General features: G+C 35.8%; 1 protein-coding gene and 1 long non-coding RNA gene across 2 annotated transcripts; both read left to right on the top strand.

The window, feature by feature from the left end:
• Positions 1-15,073: 15,073 nt before the first annotated feature.
• LOC145037484 (uncharacterized) lies at positions 15,074-16,648 on the top strand. Its single transcript, XR_013678880.1, has 2 exons — positions 15,074-16,153; positions 16,438-16,648. It is a non-coding gene; the product is annotated as an uncharacterized LOC145037484 (long non-coding RNA).
• A 4,125-nt stretch (positions 16,649-20,773) lies between these two features.
• On the top strand, positions 20,774-22,842 carry LOC145034034 (uncharacterized). Its single transcript, XM_078982466.1, has one exon. It carries the CDS (start codon positions 20,847-20,849, stop codon positions 22,701-22,703), a length of 1,857 nt encoding a protein of 618 aa, XP_078838592.1. The 5' UTR covers positions 20,774-20,846; the 3' UTR covers positions 22,704-22,842.
• Positions 22,843-23,882: the final 1,040 nt, after the last annotated feature.

The following is a 23,882-nucleotide window of genomic DNA, read 5'->3' as shown; positions in this document are numbered from 1 at the left end:
AACGTTTTATAAATAGAAATATGTGTTATTTATATGTCTGCATACTACATCATACCAAGGGTAACCATTTCAACTATAAAATTATGTTTATACAAGAAAATACAACTCATTATTATGCCGTTGTCAACACTGTAGAAAGGGTAATCATTTTGGACATAAACACTTTCTACAGTGTTACCCTCATAGTATATAATACGTTTTATAAATAGAAATATGTGTTATTTATATGTCTGCATACTACATCATACCAAGGGTAACCATTTCAACTATAACATTATGTTTATACAAGAAAATACAACTCATTATTATGCCGTTGTCAACACTGTAGAAAGGGTAATCATTTTGGACATAAACACTTTCATTTCAAGAATACGTGACTTAATTGAGAATCTATGAGTCCTTTTGTCTTCACCATACCTATCAAGGTAACACTAGAAAGCTCTGTTTTATAACCAGAGTCTCCACCCGGAGAACGTGATAAGTGTGTATAGATCTATACGGGACTGATGATCCCGCACCCTAACCGTTAGCTACAGTCCATAGGGTGACAAATATCATAACATTTCGACACCTGAAGAACGTTGCTACAAGCAAATCCATCATAGTACGGTTATGAAAAATCAAAGGATAGACAATTATTATGGTATTATGTTTTTACGGGAAAAGTAATATTACAGTTGCTTTTACATATAATTACAAGCTTCCTATAGTTTTGATTTATAATAAAACTGTACATCATCATTTTAAGCATGACATATTTGCTTACAAGTTACAGTCTTGGACATTTAAGACTGCCTCTCACTTATAGGGATATATAGGTTTTTCCTGGTTCAATACATTCATTTCATACAAACAACGATTCATAACTCATTTTATAAGAAAATATCAGATTTTCTAGAAATTAAACGTAAAATTTCGAATGACATACATTTACACAAATATCTACTTATGAACTCACCAACTTAATAGTTGACAATTTTTCTTTGAATTAACTTGTATTCTCAGGGAATCGCTAAACACCAGGTTAGCAACTACTTTTGGGGACTAATGTGTGACATCCCCAAATTTCACGGCCAGAAAAAACCGATTTGTTTATGCTTTTTTTTTAAATCAGAGAAATCTTTTAAAGAAAACAGTTGTGGAATTTGTTCCCAAAACAAGATATGATAATAACTTATCAAAACATTTCTCGAAGAGAATGTATTTTCATTTGATAATAATGCCTAAGGATGTCATGTTCCAATATAGACAAATAAGCATAAACAAAACTTACATTCAATTACACTAATGATTTATATCTCCTTTAAATCTCTCTATGAAATATGTCTTCGTATTAATACCTGTGATACAAAGAAAACTGAGTGGGTCAGTCTTGGGAGCCTGGTGAGCATATAGTGTTTTCATCCCATAATGTTATACCATATATTTATATAAATAGAACATTTAAACTTGTACGATTTCACCATATAAAGGCCACTCTTATCCCACCCCATCGATCCTCACAACGACACGATCTAAATTCTTGTATCTTAAATTTTCCTCCTTACCTAATCCGTACTCATGGATCTAAAACTATCCTCTTCACCCGATCCATACTCACGGATCTAAAACTAACCTTTTCACCAGATCCATATTCACGGATCTAAAACTAACCTCCTGATCTGATCCATACTCCCGGATCAATAATTGTACCCAATCCATACTCCCAGAATAGGGACAATTAACTATACCTTAATCCTGATCTGATCCATACTCCCGGGTCTATAACGGTGCCCAATCCATACTCCCCGACTAGGGACAATTAACTTAGTCTTAATTCATACTCCCGGACTAATAACAAGTTTTTATCTCTTTACGTGATCCATACTCCCGGATCTAAAACTAACCTCTTGGTCTAATCCATACTCACGGATCTAAAACTAGCCTCTTGATCTAATCCCTACTCACAGATCTAAAACTAACCTCTTGATCTCATTATCCAACTCATCCTTTTATCACACACCAACTATTTCATCTACGCATGTTCTACCCAACATATTTGTACATATAAAATACATATACAGTTTAACTCATTTAAAAACTATATAAAACATCCATTCCACACTCATCTCAAATAAACAACAATATATAAACACATAGCACGTATTTCATAACAAATACATCATATTTATGTGTTAGAAGAAAGTAACCACACATTCACTTGATTAGAAGATGATCAGACAGCACTACGGCTTATAGATGTAGTATTCTTCAGTAGATCTGGAAGATCTTCACAAAAATTGGCTTCTCGCGGGTAGAGCTTCGGCTCGGGAATTGCACTTCTCGGGATCTTTGAGGCTTTGAGATTTGCTTCGGGGCTCGGGAATGATACCGGGGCTTCGGGATATTTCTTGCATGAAAAACGATGCAAAAACGCGAGAGAATGGGAAGAAATGAGCACAGAACTCGGCTTCCCTCGACTTCCTTTAGTAGAGGGCTAAAACCCCGAATTACGCTGGCGTAATTCTATGTTACATTGGGCGTAACCCAGATAAGTCCGGTGACTCCCCCCTTGGATAATATCAGATTTTATAATTAAATTAAATACTTTAATTATTTAATAAACTTCAAAAATTCATGTCTTCCTCATACGAACTCCGTTTTCGATGTTCTTTATATCCATGCGTTGGTGAGACTATGCTCTACAACTTTCGTTTAGACTCCGTCGGCTAATTTTGAATTTATTTTTATTATATTATTTTAGTAGGCCGGGACAGGAAAACTCCGTTATAAAGTCATAACTTCTTCATCCGACGTCCATTTTCACCTATTTTTTTATCGTTTCACTACAATTAACGAGATCTCCGATTCTCGTTTAGATTGTTTTGGCTAAAAACCGCTCGGTCTCAAATCGAGTATTCGGGTTGCGTACTGCTAAGTCGAAACTTCAGAATATCAGAACTTCCTCATACGAAGTCGGATTTGGACATTCTTTTTATGCACGCTCAAGGTTTAATGAACTCTACGAATTTTTTTTAGATCGCTAAGGCTAAATATCACGCTAACGTAAATTCACTATTTACACCACATTGTGTCGTGTCGGTTCTATCGCGAAACTTCGACATGTCATAACTTCTTCGTTATAACTCGGATTTTGGTGTTCTTTATATGTACGGAACCCTTGTAACATATCCTAAAACTTAGTTAAGATTATTTCTTCAAAATAATATTCCATCAAAAAGTCATTTTTGACGCTTAATGTCTCTAAATTGACTAGCCCTGATCTACGAATGTTACATAATGCTCAGGCGTTAGTAACATCTTTTAGAGCATCATATTGTGTTTGACTTTTGAAACATGTAATACAAAAATCATGTAAAATTTCCAAAATATATACTATGGTGGTGTGTACTTTCTTTACTATTCATTTGTTATGATACTATACATAACGTCCTCCGCCCCCGAATGTTTTTCCCGTTCAGGTTTGGGGATGGCTTCATTCTTTGCTTGGTATGTGTAACGCTTGTTTCAGTTATCAATTATTTATCTAACATTTTAGGGTTTTGGACTAGGACTCGATGAGTTGACGAAACCCAACTCATCGAGTAGGGTTCATTTTGGACGCGGGATGAAGTGTCTACTCAACGAGTTGGAAGGCCCCAACTTGAAGAGTAGACGCTAGAAAGGAAAACCTTAATTCTCTGGGCTTTTCACCCTATATAAAGAACTTATGGCATATTTCTTGCCTCCCTCATCGTCTTTACAGCTCATAGAAACCCTATTTTGAGCTTTACACCTTCTAAAGCGTGTGTGAGAGCCATTGGAGAGTGATTTTGGTGTGGTTGTGAAGGAATTTGGAGTTGAAGAGGTTAGAGCAAAGGGAGAGGTTGTAGATCTAACATCTACTCTGTGTTAGCAACCATTTAGAGGTAAAAAGTCCTTACCTTGGCTTTCCATTTCTTAGATCTTCCCTTATGCAAGAATATGGTCAGTTCTAGGGAAAAATGGAGTCACTCTCGGGTTTGAGCTTGTCATGAGGACATGGTCTCAAATCTGGACTCCTCTAGGACCCATGGACATAAAGTTGTCGAATTTATCTAGGCTTGGCCCTTCTCTATGCCCTAAACCTCTTCCTAAGCTTAGTTTTGGGTGTTTTAGCCTCTTAAGGCCTTGCATGCACATAAAGTTGACAACTTCACGTGGTAACTACATCCTTGGAGGTTAGATCTACAGTTGGAGCCTTAGTTTCGCTTAAAAGAGTCTGAATGAGTAAATGGCTGAAGGAACTCAACGAGTTTCTTAATTGACTCAACGAGTTGGATCGGCTTTCCCTGTCTTTTAGATGCTTGAGTAAACTCGGCGAGTTGATGAGACAACTCGGCATGTTGGCTAGAGTTTTTCCCTGGTTTTATGGACTCTAAAGGAACTCGACGAGTTGCTAGATGCACTCGAAGAGTTGGGGTCAACATGGACTGTTGACCTTGACTTTGACCATGATTGACCAAGTTTGAATGTAAGGGTATTTTTTGGTATTTCGGGATTTTGACAAAATTAGTCATATGGTGGTTGTAGGTAGTTGAGTTGGAGCTGCGAGTTGGGACTTATACTAGCGGTTCGGCATTTATTGAGAGGTGATTATCCTCACCATACCAATGGGTCTAAGGCACCAATGTCGGCCCATTCAATTAGTTGTAGTGTTTATTATGGATTCACTACTGATATATCTGATATGCATATATATATATATATATATACATATATACATATACATACATACATATATATATATATATATATATATGTGTGTGTGGATTTGCTATTACTTTATTGACTATATATGGAAGACCCAGGGGGAAGCCCATGACAGTCGGATATCAGACCATGAGGGGGAGCCCATGGCAAGTAGTTAAGACCATGTGGGGGAGCCAAAGGCACGTAGGTCTAAGACCCTGGGGGGAGCCCACGGAATCCTGGAATAAGACCCTAGAGGGAGTCCACGGCATGCCTATATGCTATATATGTGTTATGTAGTATGACAGTTATTCATGTGATATATGGTATGCTAGTTCACTTCGTATGATTTGCATGGAAGACCCCGAAGGGAGCCCGTGGCAGTCAAATATCATACCATGTGGGGGAGCCCATGACATCCTAAGTAAAGACCAGAGGGGAGCCAATGGCATGTAGGTATAAGACCTTAGGGGAGCCCACGACATCCCTATATTTTTGTATGCAAGGCTTATGTGGTTTATGTAGTTGATATAGCTAATATGGATTATATGATTATGTGGATTAGATGTGGGGTATCAGGACTCAAATTAAGTAAATAGTAAAATTGGTTTCAAAAATCAAAATCTAAAACTTCTTAAGATTGGAAAAGGGAGAGTGCAATGCAAGTATTCGGCTAAGCTCAAGTAAGTGGTTCCCCAATATGATTAGCCATGCTATTTTGACATTTGGATTATGATAGCCATATGGATTTTGCTATGTGTATGCTTTAAAATTTGTATACGATTAGGATCTTATAGCCTTAGAATAATTGATTTGGCCTTATTTCCTGTTCCTCGTCTATTGTGGTCCTAGGGTAGAGTTTGATATTCGAAAGTCTATTTGATCATGTTCTATGTATAATTTTCATGCATAGGGAAACATGTTATGTCTGTTGTGATTCTGGTTTGATGGGGTTGAGAAAATCTTAGGATAGCCTAAGATTTGAGTTAGGAAGTAGCCTGTGAGATATTTTTTGTACTAGGACAAATTAGAGTTATCAGGCAGAGCCTTGGGGAAGGTACAAGTAGGTGTGGAAGGTAGTACCCGAACTAATGCTAGATCTGGAATCTCTACGGAGAAACTGTGTGGGAGGATCTCCATTTTGGATATCTTGCTATTTTTTTTGGAGTATTTTTGATCAAGATGGTTGCGATGCATCACAGAGAAGGGGAGTCAGGATCGGGATCAGGATCAGGATCCGAGTCAGGCTACGGTACCAAGCCTATTGATGAGAGGCTACGCGAGTTTATTACAACCGAGGTTATAAGAGGCATACTTGATGCTACCCCAGTGATTTTTGGGATAGTAAAGCAAGGGATGATGGAGATCATGGAGGAGCAGCTTAGGTCTTTCTATGCCGAGATTGTTGCAGTCCAAGTCAGGGCCCGAATAGCTAGTCAGGGAACCCATAGCTAGTCGACACTGGGTGGCAGACATGGAGAATACCCATGGCACGAGCTTTTTCCCTGTTGCGGCGAAGGTAGGGTTTTCCTTGTATATGTTGAGGGAACGATCCAGGGATTGGTGGGAGGAGGTGACTAGCCAGGTGGGAGCATCCGGTGTGGCAGAGATGACATGGGCAGAGTTTTTAGATGCTTTGATCTGAATTTCACACCATCTATTGAGGTGCAACGGTTAGTGAGGGAGTTTTAGGAGCTCCAGCTGACCACTGAGACTGTGGCAGAGATCACCGCCAAGTTTCAGGAACGAGCATTGTTGATCTCGCAATATGTTGTGGATGAGGATATGAGGAGGACGAGGTATCATTCCATGATGAGGGATGATATCCATGAGTTCGTGAGCTTTACAGGTTGCAAAACCCTGAATGAGATGGTGGAGAAGGCCCGAGAGCGGGAGATGGAGTTGGAGCTTCGCACGAAGCGGAAGCCAGTGCAAGTTCAGACAGTTATAGGCTAGGCTAAAAAGCCTAAGACCTCTAATTCTTCCAGTAGGGGCCAGCAGCCCGTGGCCGGTGTGCTAAGTGCGGTAAGTCGCACAGTAGGGCTTGTCGAGCAGCAGGCTCGGGATGTTATGTGTGTGGCCAACTGGGCCACATGAGCAGGGATTCCCCAAGAAGGGCTTGATTTGTTTTCACTCCAACCAAACTGGCCATAAAAAGGCCGATTTACTGAGGTTACGGGGAAGAGGAGGAACGGTGAAGGCGCCTGCGCCCGCTACAATAAGAATCAGTGATGGCCACCCTGCCAAGTCAGAGGCTCCTACGGTGAAGAGCCGCACATTTCAGTTGATTGTCAAGGAGGCTCAGGCAGCACCAAACGTCATGGTTGGTATGTAATTTATTTTCCCTACTTGATATTTAACTGGCTGTTATGCTTTAATTTATACATGTGGACTTGTATAGGGACCTTTTTGGTTAATGGTATGTCAGCTCATGTTCTTTTTTGATTTGGGAGCTACCCGATCATTTTTGTCTCTTGTGATTTGCATGAAGTTTAGGGATGTCCCGGGGACGTTGGATTCCCCACTAAAGGTTGAGATTATGGATCACTGCATCATGAGTGCTACGAGGGTATATCAGGACTATGTCATGAATGTGTTTGGGGAGAGGTTCCGTGTTGATCTGGTTCTGATACCGTTGCAAGGGCTGAAGGTGATCGTTAGAATGGACTGGTTGGGGGCCAATAAGGCCATGATAGACTGCGAGTGCCAACTTGTGAGAGTTCAAACCCCAAGTGGGAGAGAACTAGTTATTCATGGGGAGAGGGAAACACAGGGACCAACCCTCTGTTTAGCTACGAGGGCTAGGACACTTCTCCATCAGGGATGTTCGGGATTTTTGGCATACATCTCGGATACGATGGTCGAGACTCCAGTAGATTTGGCAAGTGTACTGTTTGTACAGGATTATTGGGATGTCTTTCTCAAGTAGTTGCCTAGGGTGCCTCCGGAGAGGCAAGTAGAGTTTCACATTGATTTGATGTCGGGTGCCACTCGGATAGCTAAGGCACCGTACCAACTAGCTCTGCCCGAGATGCAGGAGCTGTCTATGCAGATTTGGGAGATAAAACCAAGGGTTTATTCATCTGAGAAGTTCTCCATAGACAGCAACGATCTTGTTCGTGAAGAAGCACAGGTTGTACAGGATATGCATCAATTATCGGGAGTTGAACAAGCTAACAGTGAAAAACCATTATCCGATTCTGAGGATCGATGATTTGTTCGATCAGCTACATGGTGCATCTTGGTTTTCTAAGATTGATCTTTGGTCGGGGTACCATCAGATGAGGATTAGGGATGAGGATATACAGAAGACTGCTTTTAGGACTCGGTACAGTCACTACGATTTTGTGGTGATGCCATTTGGACTCACCAATGCCCCAGCAGCGATCATGGATCTCATGAACAGGGTATATAGGACGATGATGGATCAGTCTGTGATCATTTTTATTGATGATATATTGGTCTATTCTAAGACCAAGGAGCAACATGAGCAGCATCTGAGGGAGGTATTGGATACACTGAGGACAGAAAAAGCTTTATGCCAAGTTCTCAAAGTGTGATTTCTAGTTACGAGAGGTGTAGTTTTTGGGGAACATCATCAACAAAGAGGGTATTTTGGTTAATCCAGCCAAGGTTGAGGCACTGATACGGTGGGAAGTACCAAAGAATGCATCTGAGATATGTAGCTTTGTGGGTCTAGCAGGGTATTATCGGAGATTCATCCAGGATTTCTCCAAGATCGTCGTGCCATTGACCCGTTTGAACAAGAAGAATGTGACCTTTCGGTGGGGCCCGAACCAGCAGTTGGCTTTCGAGATCTTGAGATAGAGGTTATGTGAGGCCCCGATTCTAGTACTACTTTAGGGGTTGTACGATTTGGTAGTGTATTGTGATGCATCGATCTCAGGGTTAGAGGCGGTTCTGATGCAGAGGGGGCGTGTGATTGTGTAAGACTCAAGGCAGTTGAAGACTCATGAGGTGAATTGCCCTGATCATGACCTGGAATTTGGGGTAGTGGTGTTTTCTCTCAAAATCTGGAGGCATTACTTGTACGGAGTTCGGTGCACCATCTTTACTAACCACAAGAGTTTGAAGTACTTAATGGATCAACAGAACCTCAACATGCATCAGAGGAGGTGTTTGGATGTACTGACAGATTATGAATGCGAGATCTTATACCATATAGGGAAGGCCAACATGGCAGCCGATGCTTTGAGCCGCAAGGCAGCGGGTTCACCGATCGGGACCTGGATCTGCTGCCCTCACGGCTTTAAAACGCGTTGTGATAGGGAAGGTATCCACACCCCTTATAAGGAATGCTTAGTTCTCCTTCCCAGCCGATGTGGGATCAGATCTAACCCACTTTAGGTGGGTTGCACCTGAAGCCACATCGGCTGGGAAGGAGAACTAAGCATCTCCTTATAAGGGGTGTGGATACCTTCCTTGTCACAACGCGTTTTAAAGCCGTGAGGGCAGCAGATCCCATAAGAACTTTGCAGTTAAGCGTGCTCGGACGGGGGTAGTACCGGGATGGGTGACCCCCTGGGAAGTCCTCATGCCGAGTGGCCCAAAGCGGACAATATTGTGATACGTGCCAGAGGGGAGATGTTACAAATGGTATCAGAGCTAGGGCACGGGTCGATGTGTTCGATGGGGACGCCGAACCTTATAATCGGGGGTGAAAGTGGGTTAGATCTGATCCCACATCGGCTGGGAAGGAGAAGTAAGCATTCCTTATAAGGGGTGTGGATACCTTCCCTATCACAACGTGTTTTAAAGCCGTGAGGGCAGCAGATCCCATAAGAACTCTGCAGTTAAGCGTGCTTGGGCGGGAGTAGTACCGGGATGGGTGACCCCCTGGGAAGTCCTCGTGCCGAGTGGCCCAAAGCGGACAATATTATGATACGTGCCAGAGGGGGGTGTTACAAATGGTATCATAGCTAGGGCACGGGTCGATGTGTTTGACAGGGACGTCGAACCCTATAATGGGGGGTGAAGGTGGGTTGCACCTGAACCCACATCGGCTTGGAAGGAGAACTAAGCATCTCCTTATAAGGGGTGTGGATACCTTCCTTGTCACAACGCGTTTTAAAGCCGTGAGGGCAGCAGATCCCATAAGAACTCTGCAGTTAAGCGTGCTCGGGCGGGGGTAGTACCGGGATGGGTGACCCCCTGGGAAGTCCTCGTGCCGAGTGGCCCAAAGCGGACAATATTGTGATACGTGCCAGAGGGGAGATGTTACAATATGAGTGTTTACACACAAAGAGGTATAATATTATCTGTTTATTTCTCCTTTATCATCCAAAATATTGATAAAGAGCTCTAAAGAGTTTGTATACTTTTTCCCTTATCTTCTTCCCATTTTCAAGTTCTATTAAATTCCATGGCTTCGTAATCCTTCAATTGCATCGTTTTCATACCTTTACAGTTGGTCTTGGATTTTCAGCTAGCTGATGTTTTTTTACCATGGCGTTCTTATGTAAGTTGTTTCTTGAAAACCCAATTTTTTAAACCGATTCAAGAGGTAATTTCTTGAATAGTAAACATTTGCAAGTGAATTGCTAAAGTTTAAAAACTAAAATTTTCAATTAAAGCATTGCAACTTAGCCGTCATCATTTCTTTTATTTTAGCCAGACCTTGTTATGGGTTCTACCAACTGTTCAATGAAATTCCTTATAGAACGATAGGTCATCATGCTATTAGGTTTTTCATTGTTATTGATCTTCTAGAGTTTTGTAAAGTGAGACCCAAGAAAAAGAATCAAATGTCTTTGACTACATACCTAAAGCCACTTTGATTCCAACACAAGTACCCTATCTTGAGGTACATCTCAAGTAAAAATTATTGTTTTCATCTATTTTTGATATTACTCTTATGCTTTTCACTTCCGCATATGATATCAAAGCAGTTATAGGAAACATATTGTCAAATGTCTTTGACTACATACCTCAAGCCACTTTGATTCATACACAAGTACCCTATGTTGAGGTACATCTCAAGTAAAAATGATTGTGTTGATCTATTTTTTTATATTGCTCTTATGCTTTTCACTCCCGCAGATGATATCCAAGCAGTTATAGGAAACATATTGTAAAATGTCTTTGACTACATACCTCAAGCCACGTTGTATCATACACAAATACCCTATGTTGAGGTACATCTCAAGTAAAAATTATTGTTTTCATCTATTTTTGATATTGCTCTTATGCTTTTCACTTCCGCAGATGATATCAAAGCAATTATAGGAAACATATTGTCAAATGTCTTTGACTACATACCTCAAGCCACTTTGATTGTGCATACACAAGTACCCTATGTTGAGGTACATCGCAAGTAAAAATTATTGTTTTCATCTATTTTTGATATTGCTCTTATGCTTTTCACTTCCGCAGATGATATCAAAGCAATTATAGGAAACATATTGTCAAATGTCTTTGACTACATACCTCAAGCCACTTTGATTCATACACAAGTACCCTATGTTGAGGTACATCTCAAGTAAAAATTATTGTTTTCATCTATTTTTGATATTGCTCTTATGCTTTTCACTTCCGCAAATGATATCAAAGCAATTATAGGAAACATATTGTCAAATGTCTTTGACTACATACCTCAAGCCACTTTGATTCATACACAAGTACCCTATGTTGAGGTACATCTCAAGTAAAAATTATTGTTTTCATCTATTTTTGATATTGCTCTTATGCTTTTCACTTCCGTAGATGATATCAAAGCACTTATAGGACACATATTGTCAAATGTCTTTGACTACATACCTCAAGCCACTTTGATTCATACACAAGTACCCTATGTTGAGGTACATCTCAAGTAAAAATTATTTTTTTCATCTATTTTTGATATTGCTCTTATGCTTTTCACTTCCGCAGATGATATCAAAGCAATTATAGGAAACATATTGTCAAATGTCTTTGACTACATACCTCAAGCCACTTTGATTCATACACAAGTACCGTATGTTGAGGTACATCTCAAGTAAAAATTATTGTTTTCATCTATTTTTGATATTGCTCTTATGCTTTTCACTTCCGCAAATGATATCAAAGCAATTATAGGAAACATATTGTCAAATGTCTTTGACTACATACCTCAAGCCACTTTGATTGTGCATACACAAGTACCCTATGTTGAGGTACATCTCAAGTAAAAATTATTGTTTTCATCTATTTTTGATATTGCTCTTATGCTTTTCACATCCGCAGATGATATCAAAGCAATTGTAGGAAACATATTGTCAAATGTCTTTGACTACATACCTCAAGCCACTTTGATTCATACACAAGTACACTATGTTGAGGTACATCTCAAGTAAAAATTATTGTTTTCATCTATTTTTGATATTGCTCTTATGCTTTTCACTTCCGCAGATGATATCAAAGCACTTATAGGACACATATTGTCAAATGTCTTTGACTACATACCTCAAGCCACTTTGATTCATACACAAGTACCCTATGTTGAGGTACATCTCAAGTAAAAATTATTGTTTTCATCTATTTTTGATATTGCTCTTATGCTTTTCACATCCGCAGATGATATCAAAGCAATTGTAGGAAACATATTGTCAAATGTCTTTGACTACATACCTCAAGCCACTTTGATTCATACACAAGTACACTATGTTGAGGTACATCTCAAGTAAAAATTATTGTTTTCATCTATTTTTGATATTGCTCTTATGCTTTTCACTTCCGCAGATGATATCAAAGCAATTATAGGAAACATATTGTCATTTCTGCTTTAATGAATTACCACCAAATATTATTATGTGATCTATCATCCATGTCTATCATGTTCAATGGCTTTATATTACTCTCAACTCTGCCATACTTTCGTTAAAGGTGTATATTTATTTGGGCCAGTATATAAAGATAATTTTTTATATGACTTGATCTTGGGCTTTCTTTTAATAGGATGTAGACTCTACTGCTTTCGTCCTCAACACTGCAACTTTTACTTGAACCATTAATTTATCTGAGAAGAGATGTTTGGAGGTCTATTTTTAATTCATTTTAGGAGTGTTAATTAATATTTTTGTAGTAGAAGTGCGTGTTGCTTAGCCGATTGTTGATCAACCAAAGCTTAACCAGTTAAACAAACTAATTTTGAGGTAAATTTAAATCTTTCTAGATGAAATATTGATATTTTCTTGCAAAGTTATGATAAAATTGACAAATGAAGATTACCCAGATCAGAAAATTCTTGTGTTCTTTGAAAATTGCACTCCTTATGAAGGAACTCGTTCAAGATTATATGATATCTCTACTCTCTCAAAATTGTTTTATAACTAACATTTTTTTTTATCTTTCCAAATGCTTTGTGGGCAAATTGTGAAACTAAAGCTTACCCAGATAAAAAAAATCGCTTAATCTTATATATATATATATATATATATATATATATATATATATATATATATATATATATATATATGATCAAAGTTTACAATATTTTGAGACACTCATAACCCTGCCATTCAATATATATATATATATATATATATATATATATATATATATATATATATATATATATATATATATATATATATATATATGATCAAAGTTTACAATATTTTGAGACACTCATAACCCTGCCATTCAAGTCTATTGGATAGTCAAGTTAATACTCTTACCGAATGGCTGAAATGGTGCTCTTTAATTAGGTTTTATCTATTTTGTTTTATGCTCACTTAACTTCGGAAATGTAGGGTGATTTTGACTTATTTGAAAGTTTGCCCTTTGTACCTCTTGTTACCCTCCAAAGTGAAACTGGTTGCTCATTTCGATATAACACACGAACTGTTTGACGTTTGGTTTATTTGAATTAACACTTTTTTCAAGGGTTCCTTTTTATGAAATGCAAGGTCTTTCCACATTGATAGATGTTATTGCTTGTGCAAATGATGCTTTTATATTGGCAAGCAAAGCTCTTATTGAGATTAGCATTCACTCATCTTTCTTTTCCTTCTTGTTCTTTTGGGAAGATCAGTTTTTTTTTTAACTGTCATAGATGTTCTTTATAAAGAAAAGCAAATACCAAATATTGCAAAAGGAGAAACAATTTGAAAGCAACAAGTTGGTGGTCGATTACGTAGGACGCGAGACGTAATCAAAATTTAATCAACAAAGGAATCCAGAGAAAGAGGTAAAAATTACTTGGATTTATAAAAGAGACGAGTGTTGATATCAAATTCTAATTTTGAGTCGGTGTAGAATATAGAGAAATACGTGGCGGGAAGGAAAAATGTTCGTCAGGTCACTAAGACTATGCAATTATAACATTTTATTTCAAGAAAATGGAAAGTAAGTATTAAATTTTTTTCCTTTTATTTTTGTTACATAATCAGATTACGTTTTGTATTGTTTCAGGATGAGAGCAGAATGTGAGTGAATGTGAGTACACCAACTCATACAAATTACAATCATTAACTTTTTGGGCTTTTGATTTTTACCTCAACGGTCGTAGTTGGATTATATGTTAGAATACAATCAGTTAGCAAAAAAAATTATTTATATATTATACTAGAAATTCTCCCTAGCTTCACTTATATGGCAAGAAATTCCAAAATGGGGCAAAAAAACCTAACACTTTGACAGCCAAGAGTTGGTTGCATCAATTTCTTACCATCTGCAATTTTACAAGCACTTTAGCAGCTTTAGCAACATGTATTTTGATCACTTGCTAATTTTTCAAGCACTATGGCACCCTTAGCAACATGCATTTTGATCACTTGCTTTTTTCTTATCTGATCGGGCTAAATATAAGAAATAACTACCTACTGTAATTGATCTTTTGTATTATAGCATCCTACTTCTATATTTGTTCATGTGCTTTAGGAACAATAAGAAAAAAAAAATTCACTCAAAAGTTATATTATCGTTATAAATCGTATTTTCTTTGAATCACTTAAAACTAACTTATTGATTATTTCTCTAATCACAGTCCGAATAAATTTACATATATATATATATATATATATATATATATATATATATATATATATATATATATATATATATATATATATATATATATATAGGCTCATGTGAAAACGTAAATAATTTGCGAAAATACGAAAATAATATAGGCTCATGTGAAAACGTAAATAATTTGCGAAAATACGAAAATAGATTTTATCTTATATAAATCAAACACTAGTACATTAGAAATTAAATTTATTAGCAATTAATTAAAGATAATAAGTTTATATTGGAGTGAGTTATGGTAATATAGAAAAAAACGTGGAGGGAAGGAAAGATGTTCATCAGGTCACCCTCAATCATACCGACCAGATCTTTCCACCTTTTATCGCCCACCGCCTTATCTCCATCCTTTTTTTTTTTTTTTCCTTTCTGTTGATAAGGCTCCGCAAATCCTAATTTCTTTTCGATTTCTCTCAACATTATGGGGGTGTGTGGGTGAATTTTTAGACTTCAAAAGTTCTTCCTAACTTATTACTTTTGCCAAAAAGAAATTTTAACTTTTTGCATTTTAAAAGCTCAAAAGTTAGAAAAAAATAGCATTCAGTAACTTTTGGAAAAGGAGTGTTTTCTTCTTAAACAAAACTATTCTAAAAGAATTTTTAAAATCTTATTAAATTTTTTAACTTTTTCAAAAAGAAAAAGATAAAAAGTATTTTTAAAGCAAAACCAAACAACCTCCTCTAGACTCCTTGTAACACCTGAAATCGATTTCTTCATGCCTCAAATTGATTTCATTAGGAGGGCGGTATGCTTGAAGTGGCGATCTAGGTTTGAGGGTTTTTCCACCTGCTCCACTACCATCTCCATCTTCGGTTGTTGCCGGAAAAAAAATATAACAACGTCAAGAAGGACCGGAAGGAGAACATGAGGAAGAACAACCAAGTACCTATCAAATCCCATTTCCTACAATTGATTGGTGTTTTTTCAGGTACTGTGACCTAAAATCGTTCGTCTTCATTCTATATTTCTCCCCAATCAGTGTTGTAAAAGCTTTTAACAGTTTTTTTAACATGGGGCCAGTTGATTTTGTCAATTTAAACGAAGTGGCTGTAACTTTCAATTAGGGTTCTGTAACATGGAGTCTGGCCTATTGGAATAGGAATCAGAGCTTATTTGGGATTTCAAAGACCGTTTCCTCCTTTTTTTCTACTGCTACTATGTTCAGATGTCATCTGTCTGACCTTCTTCGTTTCTCCCTCGCCGCTGTGACCATCGGAAGCTACCATCTGTCCTAGGCGGCGTCTGTAGACCATGGCGAACCACTGTTTTTCTTTTTGGGTTGTCGCTTTTAGGTAACATAATCAATGGAGGTGACAATATTTTCATTAATCAAAGCTTTTTGATTCAATCGTACGGAAGGAAGCATATATCAAAATTGGATTTATGCATAAATCAAAATTGGATCTTCACATTGTTCTCCTTCTCACAGTTCTATTAGGTATCGAATACTGATTTTTTAACCAAATCTTACCGATTTATGTGTTTTTTTTTTTTTCATTTTCATTTATTGTTTCTTCTATTGAAGGTTTTTTTAGCAAGTTTTGTTTGATTTCAAGTACAAAGTTTTGTTCTGTTCCTCTGATTCTCCCAATCGTGTAGCCTAATAACACAACGACTACATTTTTATTGTATATTTCACTTGTATTGATTTTAATTCAATGCACACCTTCCACATGTTCTAATCATCTGATATGCTGACTTGTCTTAATGGCTTGCTTGTAGATACAGATGTTGGGATATTTGATAATTATTGACAAGTAAAGTGTCATTTCACTATAGTTAAAAACTATAATTTTGATATTTAGTGGTTAATTATTGTTACATCTTCATGTCTTTGTTACTTAAGTGTATGTTAGCAAGTTAGTATGGATCATTCAGACGCTTTGTATACGTAAGATGATGAAGAAAGTAATGAGAATGCATTTTATTTCAATTTGTTCCACGTGTAAAATGGTATAATAGAATGTGGTCTTCGGAATAAGAAGCATGTTAGATAGTGTTTACCAATTGAACCGGTAAGTAGTAAAATTTGATTTCAAGTTTCATTGAAATGAAACTAAAAAACACAAACCTTCTTAATACAAACTTTAGTGGTTAAACCTTAAATAAAAAAAGGGTATATAGATGCTCTTTAATCAAACTGATACATGTCATGCATTAAGACGATGGATAATTTTTTCTAAATTATGATTATTGGAATGTAATTTTTTTTTTGTCGTTTCACTTTTGAAACTTCGATTCTTACATTATATGGAGAACTAAACCAACTTGCTATTCTCTTATTCAAGATAAGTTACAAAAATTTGTAGGTTTCTACAATTTTTTCAAAGTACGTTGTTGTAAGTGATGCTTACTTTTACCATCATACTTAAGTAAGGATAATAGTTAACTTTTCTGAATTTCAATGATGTAACAGTAAATGTAAGTAGGATGTTTACTTTTCTATACCACTTCTACCCTTCCCAATATCCCTTGGGACATACTATTTCAATAACAAAAAACATTAATACCCATTAAAAGTTTTTAATTTTTTAATCTTTATTTTTAACATTGTATGTTACTCATGACATTTTTGTTCAATAAAAGTATATAAGCTTTAGCTATCAGATACTTTTGGATAAAGAAATACGACTTACATATCCATAAGCGGAGCTATTTGTTACGTTTTATAACTATCTTTTTAAATCTAATCTTTGTTTATGTTAAATGGCATTTCATATAGACACCAAAAACTTACCTTGGAGTAAGTGCTATAGCATTGTACTTTTCTTCCTTTCGGAAACAGTAGAATGAAAATCCAACCCCCGCAAAACAGGGATATGACACTAGTTATAAAATTAATTATAATATTTATAAGTGTAAATTTATTTATTATGAATTTTGATTAACATATTTATAGAGAGTTTGCATTTGTTTGTGAATCAAAATACTTCAAGATATACACTTTGTAAGTTGGTATACATATACATCCATTGTGTTATTTTGTTCTATGCTATTTTTTTTAATTTAATCTCTTGTTATTTTTTATATGGTTTTTGGCATTGTAGTTAATTTGTATATTTTCTCATTTACATGACCATCTTATAAGGTATGGATGTCTCATATGTATCTATTATTAACAAATGCTTATAACATAGCAAAAAACACAAAGTAATAATGATGATTTTAATTAAAACTTATATGATAAATTTATTTTGCATTCTTTTACATTGAAATTGAAGCACGCATAATGTTGTCAAAATTTTATAATCACACTTATTTGTGTAAATATCCATTAATCATATAACTATATTAATTACAGATCCAACGATTGAATCAAATAAAAAACATTTTATATGATTTTGCATACTAAGAGAATACATATTCAACTAATATTCAACTAATTGTAACAAATAAATTTAAATAGTCATCTTTTTCATTTGCTTCCAAATATACAACCATAAATATTTTCTTGAAATATAAAGAAAACAGAATGAAAAATATATGAATATAAATTGAAACCCACAAATCACCCAACTACCTATTAGGCTTCCAAAAGCTTGATTATCATATCCATATTTAGTTCTCTCGAACATATATCATCATTCAAACTATTTATTTCATTGTGACTAACCAATCATAAAATAATCATTTTATATAGGTAAAATATTTCAATTAATTAAATAGTTAATTAGCATAAGATGAAAAAGTGGGAGTTTCAAATTAATATGGTTCAAAATATAAGTATTTGAATGACCTCCTTTATAAGAGTTATAAAAATTTTCCTAGTGATCTACAACTTGCTTTTCTGTATATTTTTAACATTTAAAATTGTTTGAGTAAATTACTGAAATCGTTCCTGTGGTTTGGTCAAAATTGCACATTTGGTCCCTAACTTTTTTTTTTCACTCGGATCATCCATGTGGTTTGATTTTGTTGCGTTTTTCGTCTCTATGGTTTAGTAAAAATTGCATGTTTGGTCCCTAACTTTATGTATGTAAGGGACGAAAAATGCAACAAAATCAAACCACAGAGATGAAAAACGCAACAAAATCAAACCACAGGGACGATCCGAGTGCAAAAAAAAAAGTTAAGGACCAAACGCGCAATTTTGACCAAACCACAGGGACGATTTCAGTAAATTACTCAAATTGTTTTTATTTTTTGTTTTTTCAATGTTTAAACTTGTTTAGGTGCATGAAAATAAGAAAAACTAGAAAGTTGTAGAAACCGTGTTGACCAAGCTGTCTGGTTAAGGCGCCAATTGGTATTTCAAATTCTTTGCAAGCCATGCGTAAAATGTTTTTCATTGGTGCTGATATGGATGAGAAAAAATGAGTTGGATTGCTTGGAAAAGAATTTTAGCTCACAAAAAACACAGAGGTTTGGGGGTTAGCAGTTTCTTCGCTTTGACTAGAGCTCTTCTTTTTAAGAGGATTTGGCGATATTTGCATACTCCATATTATCTTTGGGTAAAAGTGGTTAAATATATTCATGGAGAAAACACGTTTATCGATCATCGGTTACCTATGGGGAGGCCTTCCATTTGACTAGATATTTTAAAAGCAGTCAATCATTTTAAAGGAAAAAGGCTTGATCTGATGTCTTTTTGTACTAAGAAGATTAGAAATGGGTCCTTTTTTTTTGGGAAGACATTTGGGTTGGAGGTTCTTCTCTTAAAAGTCAATTCCCAAGGCTTTTTAATCTTGAGATGGATAAACAGGTGATGATTCAAGCTAAAATAGAGCAGAGATCCTTCTATTCCTTTTTTCCTAGATCTCTTAGAGGGAGAGCCAAATCCTTTCAATGGGATGCTTTTTCCCAGTTGTTGGATTTCGTTTCTTTGTTGTCTGCTTGTGACATGTGGTTTTGGTCTTTTTCAGGAGTAGGGGACTTCACGGTGGAGTCAGTCAGATCGTTCATTGATAAAAAAAACTCTTCCTTCCACCTCTTTTGAAACTAAGTGGAGTAAATTGGTGCCCATAAAAGTTAATGTTTTCGCTACTTTGATTTGCGCTACTTGTGATTCTCTTTCTGTGTAAACATGAATCATCTGTTTTCCTGTCGTTTGACTATGTTTACTTCTTTTGAAAATTGGCAGCTTTAGTTTTCTTCTATACGGTGCTCAGAGTTGATAAAGCGTTGGTTCATGGTTGGAGGGCGTTTTTTATTCGCTTTGGTGGCACATTTGGAGCTACAGAAATGCTCAGATTTTTGCTTCTTTTCCGAGGATGACAGTTCTATTTGATAACTTTGTCACCCATATCTTCTTTTGGTGTAAAAGTAGGGCTAAGAAAAATTTAAACCAGTAGCCATGGTTCAACTAAAAAACCGATTTTTAACACATTGTTTAAAACTAAGATAAAGTTTTCGGCAATATCGGATGTAAACCAATGTTTTAAAATCCAGTTTGAATTGGTTGAACCAGAATCGGGGAGTGGAGTGGTTTACTAGCACCGATTTTATGTTTATTTTTGTACCGGAATGAATCGAACAATTTTTACCAAAAAAAACACAATTAAGCTGGTTAAATTGAATAAAAAACATACAAAAATGAAACATTTTTCATAAGAAACCTTGATCATCTATTTATATTTATCTTAAATTGAATAAAACACATGGTAAATGTTATGAAACTTTTTAATGTATTTGTATTCATGTAAAACTTCATGAAACTTTTTTATATGTGTATTCATCTAAAACTATATTTGTTTGATATTATATTTTATTTTCTTTTCAATATTATATATATATATATATATATATATATATATATATATATATATATATATATATGGATTGATATAACACGTATAGTTTTATATTTTTTAAATATATTTGAGGTGATCCATAACTTGTTTTTCTGTTTATTTTAATGTTTGAAGTTGTTTTTATGTGATTTTTTTCATGTTTGAACTTGATTGTGTACATGAAAACAAGAAAAAACATGATTATTCTTGAAATTGGATTGACTTACGGGTCGAACTCAGAAATCGATCGTGTTCACCTTAAAAACTGACTTATAAAACATTAAAACCCTAGTCGTAAAATAAAGATAAAAATAAAATAACCTGTAAATGCGAAAATGCTAATACCAAATCCGTGTGAATTGAAAATAGTGTTTGATTGATTCGTAGTTACGTGAACCAGTGATGATGACGATCGTTTCATCTTTCGTCATCTCCCATCTCCTTTACAAATTGAAAGGTACTGCTCATTCTTCCCTTATTTCTTTCAAAAATCCTTCATCATTTATAGAATTATTCACCGGATTCTCTCCCACCAAAACGATTTTAGCACCGTTTGATTCAACTTATTCTTTCAATCATCAAACAGTTTTCAATCATTCTCGATCTATGTCTAAAAAGATTACTAACCCTGACGATGTCCACAAACTGTTCGATGAAATGACACAGAGAAAACCTCTGCCATCAGTCGTTAAATTCACCCAGTTGTTGCAAGCTGTTACTAATACGAAACACTTTTCTATTTCAATCGAGCTTTTTAAACAAATGAATGACATTCATGTACCTATCGATGTCTACACTATTAACGTTGTCATAAAGTGTTGTTGCCAAATGCACCACACCAGTGAAGGATTTGTAGTCCTTGGCTATGGCTTCAAACGTGCTATTTTACCTGATGTATGCACTTTTAGTACACTCTTAAATGGACTCATCTTAGAAGATAGGATTCTCGAAGCAGAAAAATTATTCAAGAAACTGATTAAAGAGAAACTTTGTGAACCTAATGCAATTATGTACAACACTATGATCAAAGGGCTTTGCAAATTTGGTATTAATGATACAGCCATTGCTTTGCTTAAACTAATGGACGAAAAGGATTGTAAACCTAATGTCGTCACATATAACACCATCATTGATAGTCTTTGTAAGGACAAAATGGTAAATGATGCTTTAAACCTCTACAAAGAAATGGTCTTCCAAAAGGGCATTCTACCTGATGTTGTGACTTACACCTCTCTGATTCATGGCCTTTGTAACTTATGTCATTGGAAGGAGGTTGATAAAATGCTCAAAGAAATGGAACAACAAAGGATTTCCCCAGATGTTCATACTTTCAATATATTAGTGGATGCACTTTGCAAAGAAGGTAATGTTGAAGATGCAAAAGGTGTCTTCAACTTAATGATCCAAAAAGGCAAGGATCCCGATATAGTGACATACAATTCACTTATTGATGGGTATTGTTTGCGAGGCAAAATGAGCAAAGCAAGGGAAGTTGTTGATTCAATGGAATTTCGAGGTGTGGTTCCTGATGTTGTCACTTATAATAGTTTATTGAATGGGTATTGGAAGAAATTGAAGATAGAAGACGCCATGCATTTGTTTAATGAAATAACTAAAAAAGGTATGAAACCCGATGTGATCACTTACAGTACCATGTTACATGGATTGTTTCGAGTTGGACGTTGTAAAGATGCTCATGGAGTTTATAATGATATGCGAGCACACAACTTGATTCCGGATGAATGCACTTACAGAATAATTTTGGAGGGTCTTTGCAACAACAATCAAGTGGAGAAAGCACTCTCTTTATTCTATTTGATAGGTGACAACAACCTAAATTCAAATGTTATTGTGTACAATATACTTATTGATGGTGCAACTAAAAGCGGGAAGTTTGATATTGCAAGGAACCTTTTCAATGAACTAATTGTTAAAGGTTTAACACCTAATATTTGGACATATAATACAATGATTGGTGGGTTTTGCCGGGAAGGTGTGATGGGGGAAGCAAAAGATTTGTTTATTGAAATGGAAAAGAGAGGCTGCTTGCCAAATGTTGTGACTTACCGCATTATTCTCCAAGGATTTTTAAAGAACCAACAACATGATGTAGTAGAGATGCTTTTAAAGGAAATGGAAAGAAAAGGTTTCTCACTTGATGCTTCAACTGTAGCAATGTTGCTTGATCACATCAAAGCTAGATCTTTATATGCTTCTTTGCTTAAGCTGATTGGTAAGCTTGTGCCAAAGGAAGTGTAGATGGCATTTGGGTTTCAGTTTTGTTAATTCATTAAAGTTTTGAGAAATTTTAATATGATGAACTTTTATTTAAATTCAACATATACTTGGTTTAATAGAGGGTACTTGAATAGTTGATCTAACATGCTATTGAACGTTTTATGTTTGTTCTAGATATCAGAGATATGTTATGTTTTGTGGATTGCAGTAACACCCGTTGGCTAATTAGACTACCTTGTCTTTGAGTTTTAGTGCGCACTCACAATAAGATATACCATGTTGATTAATATTAGATTGTTTTGGTGTTTCTGATACAAGTTTAAATGAATTAACTGTCATTTATTAAAATTCAGGAATGACAAAACTACAAATTTGGTCCCTGTGATATTTAAAAACCTTTGGATAGGGTCAAAAAACTTTTCAACTTGCATGGAATGTGCAAAATCAAAATGTTTCTGTGTTTTTGGCCTAAAAAAACTTGAAAAGACCATTATACCCTTTTAATTTTATTTTTGGATTTTTTTATTCTTCTTTGATTTGTTTCCTTCGTATTTGGAGAATTTTTAAAATATAAAAGAAAAAAAAATGTCTCTCTCTCTCTCTCTCTCTCTCTCTCTCATAAAAAAGAGGTCGGCTTCATCACATCCATTCCCGTTATGAAGCCCTAAATCCTAATGGATTCAACAATCAAAAACTTCATCCGAGCAAATCCTACATTCGACGCCACCAACACCGCTCGACATTTCTTCATCTTCATCACCTCCATATCTCGATGTTTTCCCATACTGACCACCGTAGCATCACCGCCATTCACGACCTCCCAGTCCACTCAGTAGTCAATGAAGTCGAAGAAGGAGAAATTGCTTTCATCTCTAGTGTCCCCCACGATGCTACACCCTTTTCTCTTCCAATCACCCTTAGAAATAATGATGTCGTACTCTTTGAATTTGAAGAATAGAGTATGAGATGTATTCACAGATAAACATATTACAAAGTGTAAGGAGTTGGGAATATTACTCGATGGAGATGATTATGCGACTTTGCTTTAGATCTTCACGAAGCGTATGGGTGACAGGTATGCCCTTGTTCATCGATGCACTTGAACTCATTCAATTTTCTTGAAAACATTATCAATAGATTTAATAATACCTAACCCTAACTTACTATTGATCTATTTCCAAAATTTATGATCATTGTTTG

This window comes from Lactuca saligna, chromosome 3, assembly GCF_052625555.1.
Source record: "Lactuca saligna cultivar CGN05327 chromosome 3, ASM5262555v1, whole genome shotgun sequence".
In the NCBI taxonomy this organism is placed as follows: Eukaryota; Viridiplantae; Streptophyta; class Magnoliopsida; order Asterales; family Asteraceae; genus Lactuca; species Lactuca saligna.
This window is presented reverse-complemented; position numbering and strand designations above follow the sequence as displayed.